Source organism: Antedon mediterranea, chromosome 9 (assembly GCF_964355755.1).
Source record: "Antedon mediterranea chromosome 9, ecAntMedi1.1, whole genome shotgun sequence".
Classification (NCBI taxonomy): domain Eukaryota; kingdom Metazoa; phylum Echinodermata; class Crinoidea; order Comatulida; family Antedonidae; genus Antedon; species Antedon mediterranea.
In genome coordinates this window covers 2,065,718-2,080,897 of record NC_092678.1, presented here as the reverse complement: position 1 = coordinate 2,080,897, position 15,180 = coordinate 2,065,718, and the positions used below count along the sequence as shown (strand labels likewise).

Genomic DNA, 15,180 nt, shown 5'->3' with positions numbered 1-15,180 from the left:
AGACCTACTTTCATTAGTCAGAAACTCAGATAATTCTTGTTCATTTTCGTTGCATCTAAAAAAATGTACTCCATTTTTATGGTAATGGGCCTTTGCTGTAAACCATCTGAATCCTTTTCCTCGATTTTCTCTACTCATTGGTTTTTTAGCAAAATCCGAACCAAATCAATTCGTAAAAGACATCTCAATATAATTATTCAAGTAATTCTCAAATTAGTGACATGGACCTACAATATACTGTTCTGTACAAGACCTATTTAGGCATCCACTTGTGGACTTTCACTTTCAAGGTCTTGGTCTCCTAATCATACAAGAAACAATGTCTGATTTAATCAATCAAAGTAGTGGGTCCAGACAAAGAAGGGGATGTAAGACCATCCACAGACAAAAAAGGGGGTATAAGACCATCACAGACAAAGAAGGGGGGTATAAGACCATCCACAGACAAAGAAGGGGGTATAAGACTATCCACAGACAAAGAAGGGCGTAAGACCATCCACAGACAAAGAAGGGGGTGTAAGACTATCCACAGACAAAGAAAGGGGTATAAGGCCATCTACAGACAAAGAAGGGGGTGTAAGGACCATCCACAGACAAAGAAGGAGGTGTAAGACCATCAACAGACAAAGAAAGGGGTGTAATACCATCAACAGACAAGGAAGGGGATATAAGACCGTCCACAGGCACAGAAGGGGTGTAAGACCGTCCACAGACAAAGAAAGGGGTGTAAGACCGTCCACAGATAAAGAAGGGGGTGTAGGACCGTCCACAGACAAAGAAGGGGGTGTAAGACCACCCACTGACAAAGAAAGGGTATAGGACCACTTACAGACAAAGAAGGGGTATAAGACCATCCACAGACAAAGAAGGTGATGTAGGACCATCCACAGACAAAGAAGGGGGTGTCGGACAATCCACAGACAAAGAAGGGGATGTAAGACCACCCACAGACAAAGAAGGGGGTGTAAGACCATCCACACACAAAGAAGGGATTATAAGACCATCTACAGACAAAGAAGGGGGTATAAGACCATCCACAGACAAAGAAGGGGGTATAAGACCATCCACAGAGAAAGAAGGAGGTGTAAGACCATCCACAGACAAAGAAGGTGTGTAAAACCATCCACACACATAGAAAGGGGTGTAATACCATCAACAGACAAAGAAAGGGGTTTAATACCATCAACAGACAAAAAAGGGGGTATAAGACCGTCCACAGACAAAGAAAGGGGTTCAAGACCATCCACAGACAAAGAAGGGGGTATAAGACCATCCACAGACAAAGAAGGGGGTGTAGGACTATCCACAGACAAAGAAGGGGGTGTAGGACTATCCACAGACAAAGAAGGGAGTGTAGGACCATCCACAGACAAAGAAGGGGTGTAAGACCATCTACATACAAAGAAAGGGGTGTAAAGACCATCCACAGACAAAGAAGCGGGTATAAGACCATCCACAGACAAAGAAGGGGGTATAAGACCATCTACAGACAAAGAAGGGGGTATAAGACCATCCACAGACAAAGAAGGGGGTATAAGACCATCCACAGAGAAAGAAGGAGGTGTAAGACCATCCACAGACAAAGAAGGTGTGTAAAACCATCCACACACATAGAAAGGGGTGTAATACCATCAACAGACAAAGAAAGGGGTTTAATACCATCAACAGACAAAAAAGGGGGTATAAGACCGTCCACAGACAAAGAAAGGGGTTCAAGACCATCCACAGACAAAGAAGGGGGTATAAGACCATCCACAGACAAAGAAGGGGGTGTAGGACTATCCACAGACAAAGAAGGGGGTGTAGGACTATCCACAGACAAAGAAGGGAGTGTAGGACCATCCACAGACAAAGAAGGGGTGTAAGACCATCTACATACAAAGAAAGGGGTGTAAAGACCATCCACAGACAAAGAAGCGGGTATAAGACCATCCACAGACAAAGAAGGGGGTATAAGACCATCCACAGACAAAGAAGCGGGTATAAGACCATCCACAGACAAAGAAGCGGGTATAAGACTATCCACAGACAAGGAAGGGGGTATAAGACCATCCACAGACAAAGAATGGGGTATAAGACCATCTACAGACAAAGAAGGAGGGGTAGGACCATATTACCGAGGAAGCATAGGCCTACAAAAAGAAGATGCAATCAAAATAAGCCTACCAGCCACTTGGAAAACAATAAATTGTAGAATAACTGAGGCTTGATTGTTGAAATATAAAGGGTTCTTTGTAAGGTCATTAATAATATATTGATATAAACACGATCATCATACTATTCATTTGACATTCAAATACAGTCTATCTCGAAAAGAAGCTCATACTATCACCTTTTCGAGGTTTTACGGTATTCCATAACATGTATGTTATTTCCTCTGTCAAACTATTAAAACTTTTAGCGAATCAGAAGGTGCCAACATCATTGAACTAATGGTACCACCAAAAGCACAATGTTTACCAATTTTATGTACTATATACAATTTAAGTCCATTAATCATTTAATATAATTACGCCTATTAGGTCAAAGTTTAGTTCAAAATTAGGTGCATTTAAGACCACCAAAAACCACATACAGTATATTCACATAATTAAAAATCAATAATTAAATGTCAAAGGTCATAAATTGTATTTCCGGTCATTTTATGTGAAAATGTTTCATTACTACAAATATAAATGTATTTATTCTGAACAAAATGACACCAAAATCGATTGAAAATGACCAGTAGTTACAGAGATATACAAATACGAGGTCAAAGGTCAAACTGAAAGAAACGTCATTTCCGGTCATTTTTTGACGAAAATTTTCATTAGAGCAAATAGAAATATATAGTTTGTGAACAATTTGAGACCAGAATTAAGTCTCTAATGTGTATAGTTGCCAAGATATGAACATTTTTTGTTTTTATGGTGGCCATTTTGAAATCAAGATGGCCGCCATACCGGACGTTGGACACTTGGCACCCCCCGATATTTTGAATCTATATACATTATAGAAACTTTGTGCCAAGTTTCATGCTTTGGTAATAAAATGCACAGCTCATGTCATTAACTGCTCTACTATTAATTGTATAATTTGCACCCAAGGTCGAATAGCAAGAAACTCAGGTCCAGTTACATTGGTGTTCATTGGTCAATAGGAAATGAACAGCACACTTATGGGTGGTGACAAAGTTTAGTTATTGATACATTGTCCTTGGGAAAAACACATTAGTTGGGCTGACCATGGGCTGACAGAGTTAACGACTTCGTAACGCTATCCGGGGCTCCTGCGCCTAATGTTAACAATACTACCTGGAATAGTAATCCCAGATTGTACTAAAGTACAGATTTTATTTCTTGTTTGCAAAGCAATAATTGATAGTACTATTTATTACCTCAATACAATTCTTTATCCTGTTTTAGTTTTCTTTGTACTTTAATAGAAATTATAAAACATGGTTTTCAAATATTTTCTAGGATTTTAGGAATTATAAAAAAGAAGATCCTGTTGACATTTGTTTGTGATATGTGTGTGCACTACTATGATAAATAAACAAAAATGCATATAGCTAGCATAATATGGAACAGGATACATGATACCTGTATAGAATTTATTATCATTATAAAAGATTGTATTCATTATAATTATAAACAGGATTTCTTTTATTATGTTCATTTGTTTTTCTATATTTAAATAAATGTGGTGTTTTCCCTGTTCAGTTGGCTCTATGAATTTACATACCTAAATCACCAGGAAGTTTCCTTCAATATTTGAATGTTCATCAGCTCCATGCAGTTGTTTATAGTCCATGTTGAGTAATATATTTTTGTCTGTATAATATTATTATTATACCAAGAAGTTCCTTATACATTTCAAGGCATCAGAGCTCTTTCAATATTATAAAACCTTATATGGTGTTCTTTAGTGTCATTTCCTTGTATTGATAAACTATAGAAATCGTTGACTATTAATAGTACTGTCCTTTATTTGGATATAAAAGTAGTTCGAACCTTGATTTTTTAGAAATATTACATAGCTTCCAATTATTTATTTTTTCGTAATACTGTAGTACAGTACAATAAAACTCTTGGTGACTTTTACAAAAATGATTTCTGCCTTATTAGGCTATAGCTTAACATTATTCATAAATGGGGTAAAATGTTCATTCATACCTTACCAAACATTGTGGTAAGTGACATCAGAAACATTTACATTACATATGATTGGTAATCAAATAAATCTTTCTGGAGAAAAAAAATTTGAAAATTGAAACAATATCCATAGAGCAAAAATGAAATCTGTGCTATTATTGTCTGAATTGAAACCCTAAATGTCTGCAGTACATTCAATAAACAATGGACAAGCATACTTAAGTTTTGGATTTCAATCATTGGTGCTTATTGGCAAGTCAATGTTTTCTCAGACAATATTGTAAAAAAAGATATCGATAGTTTATTTTTAGAAAGTAGGAAAAAAGCCACCCCTGTAAAAAGCCACCACTGTTAAAAGCCACCCAACAATGGACTATACCATTTCAAAATGGGGGTGCTATGTAATCAACTTGTATTTAATTGTGTGTTATGAATAGGAATGTAGCATGAATTACATGTACAACATTTTATTAAATATAAATTTGGAATACTTAGGACTGACAAATGTAAACAAACGACACAAAAATAAGAATCAATTTTTAATAAACATGTATTCAATTTAATTTGAAATCTCCAAATAAAAAATATCACATAGTCCTTATACAATGAATAAGTATTGATATTATAAACATTCTGTCTAATTAAAAACATTACATTAAATTGAATGAATAAATAAATAAAGTACACAAAATTATATTTAATTATATCAGTTTAACATTTTTGAGAGATAATAATTGTTTTATATTTGCAAACACTGTACATTAAATACAAGACGTGGCATTGGTTGCAAGTTACTTTAATCGTATGGCATAACCTAGTGCAGTCATAGTTTGATATAATGCTTTGGCCTGTCGGTTGTACTTAGAAATTATGTTATAGAGTTGCTCCTGGTGTTTAACTGTTGATTTGGTAATGCGTTTAGATGGCACTGGTTGTCCTCGCCTTACAAGTTCAATTAAAGTCGCTGAAGATGCTTCATCTCTTTTGACTGCATTGATTGATGACCAGATAGATGGGTTTGTATGACCAGTGTTGTTAAGATGCTTTCTATTCCAGGATTCACAAATGTTGTTTGTCCTCGGTTCACAGTTTAATGTCAGGTGATAAACGTTCCATAGGTGTATGTCAAACATTGGTGGGATCCTTCTGAATATGTGTTGTTTGCCTGGTTGTGCCATGTGATGCGAATATGTTCCGTTGACATAAGTTGTATCAAAGTAGTCAAGAAAGTCCTCTAATACTATACTTCAGGTGAATTTTCCCGTAGGTGCTGCATACCTTCTTTGACCTAGATAAAACAAAGATTATTTATGAGTAAAGTAGAATGATCAATGTTCCAGATAATTCTTAATTTGAAATCATGTAGGCCTAAGAGTCATTTTTATGTTTTAAAGTTATGGTGCTACAGTACGAATAAATGTTCAAATTAAATTGATAAAAGAAATCAAATAAAGGGACATGACAACATAGCTTGTAGAACAATTAGATAGAAAAAAGTTATTAAATCAATTATTAAAGCAGTAAAATTATAAAGAACAAGTAAAAAATCACCATCTTGAAATGCATAATTCTATGTGAACGGAAGGTGGAAATTAAACAAATAAATATAAATAAAATATATTGTAAAGATAACATACCTTATCTGGAGGCAGGAAAGCGAGACCATCTACCATTCCACAGATGGTACATAACCTAGTAGTCTACATTGATCAACAATGGCAGTAAGAAATTGTTTGTAATGTTCTTGCAATTTTGATGCAAGTAGCACATATACAGTTGTTATCGAATTGTCTTCTAACTCAACGCGAATCACATACAATTGCTTATAGAGTTTTGGGCTGGTTTTAAATGTTCCATCCATAAACCAGGTTGTTGAATTGCATAGGTGACGCAAACCATCTGAAGTTGCAAAAACTGTGACACGGTCATTATTACCAATGATAGCATCATGGATTAGAAAGTCTCTGTCATCAACAGTTTTCATCCATTCACCATCAATGACTAGGTCTTCCAGCGATTGTGGCTGACCAGGATGACTTTTACTTCTTTTGATTCTGATGTTTCTTTTTAGACTTTTTGCACAAGTCATAGTAACACGAACATTGAGCGGTTGTTTGGCCATCTCATCAATGACTATCTGAGCTGGAGTTGCTCTACAAGTTGTGCCTTTATCCATAATACTATGTCTTGCTTTCTTTGCATGAGCCTTCATGATGTTAACTGCATGATTGTGTTCCGATACATACTGCACTTCGGCCATATCGATGTCTGTCCGTAGTACACCTTTGCAAGCAAACTTTCTATGTGAAGAACACTCCCAAATTATCGAACTTCTGTTAGACTTACGTTTAGTATAAAGATAACCATCATAGCATAATTTGCGACCTCCCTTATTATTTGTAATGAACTCCATTTTGAAATGATTTGTATTTGGATAACGTGCCTTAACATTACAATGGCATAACATGTATTATGAATCTTAACTAAGTAGGAAGTGTTTGATGTTTTGGCAGTGGCATTTGGAAGAGGTAACATGAAAAGTGTAGGCATCCCTTTGATTAGCTTTGATATTGTTTCTAAATAACACCTACACCCAAATTGCTATTCACAATAACACAATTAAATAAAAATTGATTGTCCAGCACTCCCACTTTACAATGGTATAGTCCATTGTTGGGTGGCTTTTTACAATGGTGGCTTTTTACAGGGGTGGCTTTTTTCCGATTTCCTATTTTTAAGATGATATTTCAGAAGTGCTATTGTATAATCAAATTTCACTGGCTCACTCATATGTGATGTGGGTGTGGATCAAACTGACAAGTCTAATGGCAAAATCATTCAGCCCACTATTGTACAGATTGCACAGTAATGATGACTATGTATAATAACACCCACATTGTGTTATTGTTTTGCCTATTGATTAATCAACAATAATATTTACTCAGAATCCATTTAAATTTAGGCGGAGCTATAATTATCAATATAATATTATATTGATTTTTATAATAACTGTAACCACAACCACCCACAATAAAATGAATTTCTAATTTAATAAAATATAGACAGAAGCAAGAAGAAAAGGTTTTAACATAATTTAAGCTCATTTTTATCAATTATTTTCTATAACACATATAGTAGATTCTTGTTATTTGATTGGAGGATTGTGTGTCACATGATATTCAATAAATATTTTATTGAAGTCTTAATTACTGAGAGTGCAATATTGTATATAAAGTTTGTATGTGTCTTTATATGGCTCATGTTTGAAAATGTTAGTTTAAAAATTTTCTTTGACACAGACTAACTAAACAAATTATCAACAAATCTTTTACCACTAAAGATAAAATAATTAACTTGTTAGATTATCATTTGTTTCAAATGCAATTAAAATTTTTCACAATTACGATATTTTTTTAAGTTTATAAACAATATTTAATTTACTTTTAGGCTCTGAATGAAGCAGCATCTTTGCTTACAACGTTGAAAATCTCAGAGGAAGAAAGCCTGTTGATCTTCTTACAGCAAAAATTTCTTCCCGTCATTTTGCATAATGATAAAATTGTAGTAAGTTCAATATTAAATGTAAGTCAACGCTCCCAAAATAAGTCTATTTGAAGAATAAAATGTAAATTTTAATCTGAACAAATAAGCTTGTCTGGTTTTGTTGAGAATTGATTGCTATACAAATAGAGGACTTTGACCTATAGTCAACATATATTATGTGACTTATGTAATAAAAATTGACGGTGGCTGGTTTCAAGTGACACTTTAGATATATATCTAGGCCTACTGTCCTTTTTTAGAGGTAAAAAATAGTTAAATCGTACTGTACCATAGTGTTAACATTTATAATATTACTGTCTTAACTATATTATTACCTATATTTGTTAGCAGGATTACTCAAAAAGTTATTGCCCGATTTTCATAAGATTTTAAAGGATGTTTCATAGCTGTCATTAAATTTCATATGCCTAGGCGGAGGTTTGCGCTCTCTGAGTGTCCTTCTAGTTACGTTATGAATTTAATTTATCAAAGAAATGTATTTAACAAAAATCTAGTCCATTTTCAGTACAACCATGAAGAAAAAATACAAAAAAAGATCACTGTGTTTATTTTAAGCTAAGCTATATTCTTTACAAAATTAAATTACAATATACCTTTTGTATTGTTTCAGGAATTTATTAACGGACTTAGGACTTTAGACTCAAAGCAATTTAAGACATTCTTTAAGGTAAAATTGTCCTTATTTTACTTGCTAACTAACTGATTAACTAACCTACTAACTTACTTGCCTTCACAAACTTTCAACAGTTCTACAAAACTGGCATACATGGCTCACGTTTTTGTCTAAACAGGTTTTTCATTTTTTTTTTTTTTTCATCATGTCTTAGATTTTTATTAATTAATTTTTTCTCGTCATTTATTTTATATTTATTTTGTATTTTATTTATGTTAAAGGAAAGTCTTTAAACAGTGATTGGGTTCGCTTGTGACAATCCTGGCTTTTTGTTTCATTATATATTTTTATGTATTCTGTTGTAATTGTAATGAGCCGATATTGAATAAATCAAATCAAATCAAATCAAATCTAAAGCCAGCAACAGTCTCAAATTTGACATGCATGCTATTAAAGAAGCTAGTTTGTTTAAGTATGCAGTTAAAGTAAATGAAAGGTATTCAATTAACACAAATTGGATTTAATTTGTTTACAACGGTAGGATTTGTTTTTTTTATTTAAAAAAATGAATGAATCTTTCAAAAGACAGAAAGCAAATTATAATAATTGTAGTATTAGTAATATTCTACATTTACCGATTTTTTTTTTCTTTTTCAAAAACAATAACAATTCTTTTTGGTATTAAATGTAGATTTGAGTTTTAATATACTGTACCGTACTGTATATGCTGTATATGTACTGTTTTTAAGGCCAATTTACACAGACAAGCGGTAACGGTAAGCAGAAAACTGTGTGACTTGTCCCACGTTGTATGTAAATGGTCATAAGGAATAACATAGATTCTATATTTGTCTTACCGTTATCACTCGTCTATGTAAATTGGCCTTTATACAGCATTGATTTACTTATTTTAGCTTTTTTCTTTATACAGACATTTTTTCAACAGATGAGAACGTGACAGCGGTTGTACAGTACGCCTACACAGCTATTTACTTGCATAATAGACATGATCCATAATAGTTTGTCAAGTGTCTACTACCTGCATGGTCATTTCCATATTAGAAATTTAAACTAACAAATAAACTAAAGATAGAAATAAATTTTTACCATCAAAATGATTAGCTCCAGATACAGAAATTATTATTGTTATTTATCTAGAATATTTATTTTAGCAGTATAATTATAAACCATTAATTTTGAAATTTTAAAGTTTAATTTCAACTGTTGTACATTGTACATGACACAGAATTTCACAAACTACTGATTTACTGCTAATAATGGAATGATGGTAGATTCTGAAGAATTTTAAATTTTATGTTATATTTTGTGAAATTAAAAAAAGTACATACAAATATTTGTTGTTGATATTTTTGTTTGAATTGTCTCATATTAACTATTTGTCTGTTACTGGTATGAATATTGTACTGCCTATTTTATCACTAAAATTATATAATTGTTTACACGTCACCATTTCTATCGTGTTCACTGGCACTAATATTTTCAATTTAATATTATCATTGTCTCTATGCTATCAGCATTGTGCCATTTCCAGTTCATGTAGGTTGTATGTAGTATTAAGAGAGGGGAGACGGGGTGGGGTTGGTGAGGTGTTCTTTCCACACTGTTACCACCTTTTGTTTGTTTTATGTTTATTTCCTATCTATTATTTATAAACAAAAATTTATAAATAAAAAATCACAAAATCACAATAGATTCAGGATTAAATTAGTTTCCATTGGTATTGTTCTTATGATTATTATTATTATAGTAGGCCTACACATTTTTATCAGTGGGGAAGATTGTTCAAACACAGTAACATTCCTATTCTGTTGTACACCATTTTTTTTAAATAAATAAATTTACGTTTTTGGTGTTTTTGTTCAACTTCATTTCTGTTTTTTATTTTCTTTTTTAATATCCACCGTATACACTCACCAACTTTTTTTTTGCATTTGTTTTTGTTTTCTATGAAGTCACAACATATTGTAACATTAGGTTGAACTAACTACTAAAAAACTCCCACATTTTAATTTTGGGTTTATCCGTACAGTGATTTCTGTTACACATTTTAAATGTATGTGCATTTAACTATCAAATATATTCGACCACATCACAGTTGTAGTCCAGTCAATCTAGTGATATTTAGAGGTAAACCCACCACAAATTGCAATAGTAACGAAACATTGATTTTTTCATTCCAAATGTACTTTAGAATGACATATTAAAAGTCACCGAAAATTGAAGCATTGGAACACATTATTTTTAACATAATCTCAACAACTATATAGCGATTTTATTCCGTAAATATTTTTGGGGTAGGGGGTAACATTTATGCCCATAACTTGTGGTTTTATAATCCAATCTCAATAATCTTGATATCAATGTGTAGAATATATATTTCTTTCTAATATGCAATTTAAAAAAACAAAATACAACACCTATTCATATAACTAGAGGTCAAAAGGTTATTGACCTTTTACAAAAACTCATTTTTTTCCATAAAAAAATGATTAACTGTAATATCGTATGCCATAATTGTGGATGCATTTAATCAAAATTGTGTTTTTTCTGTACCTATCGATATATAAAATAGGAATAATGATGTTAACTAGAAGAATTTTAAAAGTAATGATGTACTATTCTTGAAATTGATTCTTGATCAAATGTAATGTAAACAATTTTGTGGTAGGGGGTAGCGTTTATGCCTATAATCCATTGTTTTATAATCATATCTAAATAGCTTTAGTACCAATGTGTATAGTATATCCTACTAATATACATTAAAAAAACAATTAATACAACAGTTATACGTAACTAGAGGTCAAAAGGTCATTGACCTTTTACAAAAACTCAAATTTTTCCTAACAAAATTATTAACTGCAATGTCTTATTCCATAATTGCAGATGCATTTGATGAAACTTGTGTTTAGAGGTAACATTTATGCCTGCCAATAACATCTAAATAACTACAAATGTGTATACTATGTATTTCTTACTCTAAAAACTAATTGATACAACAGTTGTTATGTAACTATAGAGGTCAGTGACCTTTTACGAAAACTCAAATTTTCTTAAAATAGCGTAAAACTAAATTATGTTTATTGGAAGTATTTGGTGCAAATAATGTTTTTCCTGTACCTATTGTATCGTCATGAAATAGGAAAAATGATGCTAGCTAGAAGAATATTGAAATTCATTAGTGGTATGTACTATTGCTGATTAATTAATGAGTCTTGATAATTTGGAATCAACTCATGATTTACTATAGATAGATGTTTGATGATTTTAGTATCAACGAATGTACGTAATGACAAGTATTGGATCTCCCCATGGTTGCGTCCTCTCTCCTCTCATGTATATCATATACACGGATGACTGTCGCAGCAAACAGGACAATAGTCATCTTGTCAAATTTGCTGACGACACTGTCTTGCTGTCTCTCCTTAAAAATTCACAGGACGGTCATGGTTCCGCATTAGATGGAACTCAATGTGACCAAAACCAAGGAGATGATTGTAGATTTTAGGAAGGCGAAAGGACGCAGCCCTCTGGTATCCCTCATAAATGACGAACCAGCAAAATTGTCCATTCCTTTAAATACCTACTCTAGGACAATCTCAGCTGGGAATTAAATACAGAGCCAATAGTAAAGAAAGGGCACCAGAGACTTTATCTGTTAAGGAAGCTGAACCATTTTAATGTCGATAAAGTAATTCTCAGGTTTTTTTTATAATTCCTTTATTGAGAACGTTTTAACTGTTTTACTTTATATGCTGGTTTTTTAGTCTTAGGGTCAAAGAGAGAAACTCGTTGTTGTTGTTAACGTTTTCCGTCTTCCGACATTACGCTTTCCACAATTTGTTTCCATTTTTTTCTGTTTCCTTCATTTTGTTTGATTGGGGTATCATCCGGTAATCTAATTATGTGTCCATACCCTTTTAGTCTCCTTCGTTTAATTCTTTTACTCCATTCTTCTTGTTTTGTTATCTCGTATATTTTCGTGTTACACACTCTATCTGTTAATTTAATATCTATCATCTTTCGCAACATTTTCCTGTGATACTCTCTTGTAATTTTTTGTTTAGTACCCAGAGTTCACTGTTATATAAGAAAATACTTGCTATGTATGCGTCAAACAAACGGGATTTCACGTCTATAGACATCGTTTTGTGTTCTAGCGACGACTTCAGCTTGTTATATGCCATAGCTGCTAGTGATTTTCTTCTTTTAATGTCTTTTTCTGTGTCCAAGTTACTACCGAGGTATTTGCATTCTTCCCATTTACTATCGGTGTTTCTTCCTATTAGGTATTCTTCTGTTTTACTTTCGTTTATCTTTAGATTGAATTCTGCTAATTTCTCTGTTACATTTTTCTTTATTTTAGTTATGTGTTCTTTTGAGTCGCTAATAAATGAAATGTCATCTGCATACTGCATCTGGATATTAAGCTGTTGTAGGGGTAGTGGTGTTGTGTTTGCTGATTCGAGTGCCTTTGCTAGGTATAGTGTGAACAGTATCGGAGACATACAGTCACCTTGTGGTACTCTTAGTGTAGTAGTAAACAATTTTCCTGTCTGTTTTCCAATTCGAACGCTTAATTTTACATTGTTTATCAAAACTTTCAACATGTGTAATTCACATCTTGTAATATATGTGTCAGTATGTCGAATAGAGTATTCCTCCGCACAGTGTCAAATGCACTGGTCATGTCAAGTAGTAGTAATATTATTTCGTAGTTAGATGACGCAATTGCCTTTTCTGCTAACATTTTGCATGTATGTACATGTTCGGTAGTGTTTCGTCCTCTGCGATACGCGTCCTGTGTTACAGGGACATGTTCATCTAATCTGTCGTTTATCCTATTAAGTAAGCATATTGCTAGCATTTTCCTAAGAACCGACAGAAGGATGATGGGTCGGATGTTTTTTGGTGGACCTTTTTTCTTGCCTGGTTTCGGTATTGGATGCAATATGCCTCACTACAAAGAATTGTTAATTTAAGTTCTAAATTAATAGGTTGTCGACTTCGTAGCTTATCTTCCTTCTGTGACTGTATGCAAACTCAAAAAAAAAAAGTAGAGCTATTCTAAAAAGTGTTAACCATGCCTTGTTCAGTGATTTCGAGCTCATGCTTCATGGGCGTCGCTTTCGATGGCCGGCATGTAGAACACATCGTAAAAGAAATTCTTTTTTGCCAGTTGCCACCCGACTCTTAAATTCTTGAACTTTGACTCTTGTTATATTGTACTGTGTATTGTGATATTTTTGTATATTTTGTAAGATCATTTTAATCCAGACCTTTTTATTTGAATTGCCCTGTGTGGGATGATATTGTTTAATCCTTCAAATAGAAAAGGACTCACAACTATGTCATCAGTATCACTTTCTTGTTCGGGTATCAGTACAGTGCAATGCCGTTGCATTCACCACATGTAGTTATAGTTACCCCTGAAGGCTTCAAGGAGATACTCAGGTGCTGGCTTTAAGTCTGTGTGTAGAGGAACCATATTTCCATCATCTGATCTTCCATCCCCAATCCTCGGTACACATTGCTAAAAGATAACTTGAACTTGAACTTGAACATGATGTTATGTACCTTATGGTTGTGGTACGATTATGAAGTTATATATGCGAGGTTGTACTTGTAGATGGGATGGAGTCAAAGGCATTCCACGTTGTCCAGGTCGTCCATTGTACAGACACACTAAATCATTTTCTCTAGCAACCACAATGTCATCTTTTGTAGCTTGTTTGCATCTGAAGACTACAGCATAACGTCAGAAATAAGTGCAATGACAAGCTTTTTAGAGCTCTGGATGTTTTGTCATCAGTATCGCATGAGCAAACAGAAGGTTATCACAGATGTCTCTCAAAAGTACTATTTGAACCAGTTTGATAATCCAGTATCTCAGTTCCAGTCTAAAGAATATCACAAGATGTTTTAAATGCTTGACTGCAGAGGAGCACTAGATAGATCCGTGTCATCGGATAATGACAGATGTTTTCCTGTTTGCTGATTCAATGGTTTTTTGTACTATCCGAAATAATTATCAGCAGCAGCTGCATTAACTCATTGCCATTTTGTTCAAATATTAATTACGAAGATTTATAAATTGTTGTTTGTTACAGAAAGTGATCCAATTTTGTGGAACATGTTACTGGTAAAATGTACAGGGATACTACCACCTGACCCGCCTTACCATGTGCGCCGTCTTTGGTGGATGAGCCGCTTTCATAATCATCAAAGACTATGATGGCAGATCAATATTTTTTACAGATCGCATCATAAGTCTCTACACTATTCCATGGAATGCTGTGCAGTAGAGCACTACCATCTAGAATGTAGGCCTACTGGACATCATTCAGTGAGTTGGATGTGTTAGACTCTATTCATTGTTTCCACATGGCATCATGTTGGTTTATTAGCTGAAAGTATTGTAAGTTGGTTGTTTCAAAAAGTACTGGTGGCAAAGTTCATGCTCAAAAACTTCCTTGTTGTCACCCTGAGTCTCCTCTGGAACTGTAGGATCGATGCACACATATTTGCCTGTATGTACTTTATTGCCAGGATCTTGAATACATTGCAAGATTTTTTGGCCTAACATCCGTCCAAAATATTCAATGCTTAATACCACATTGCCAATATTCCGAGTCACCTGCAGTAACTCCCGTGTCAATGGTATGAAATCTCTGAGTCGTAACCAAATGGATGTTTTAATTGCTATTGTGTTCCTGACGTGTGGCCATAAGTTCTTATGTTGGCCGCTGCTGGAGTAACGCCCTGATACTATTGCGAGGCATTACATTCAGCGCAGATTTGGTCTGGATGTACTCATTCCTAAATCTTTTTCAAACCTCTGGTTTTCTTTGA

The 15,180-nt window shown here is 33.7% G+C and overlaps 1 protein-coding gene across 3 annotated transcripts in view; it reads left to right on the top strand.

Moving 5' to 3' along the window:
* Positions 1-9,623, top strand: part of LOC140059062 (exportin-T-like) — a 33,502-nt gene extending 23,879 nt beyond the window's left edge. For all 3 annotated transcript variants that reach the window (XM_072104882.1, XM_072104880.1, XM_072104881.1), the window contains exons 18-20: positions 7,581-7,697; positions 8,308-8,364; positions 9,242-9,623. In XM_072104882.1, coding sequence (XP_071960983.1) covers positions 7,581-7,697; positions 8,308-8,364; positions 9,242-9,268 — 201 coding nt within the window. In that variant the 3' untranslated portion in view covers positions 9,269-9,623. The remainder of the gene's footprint in view (positions 1-7,580; positions 7,698-8,307; positions 8,365-9,241) is intronic.
* Positions 9,624-15,180: the final 5,557 nt, after the last annotated feature.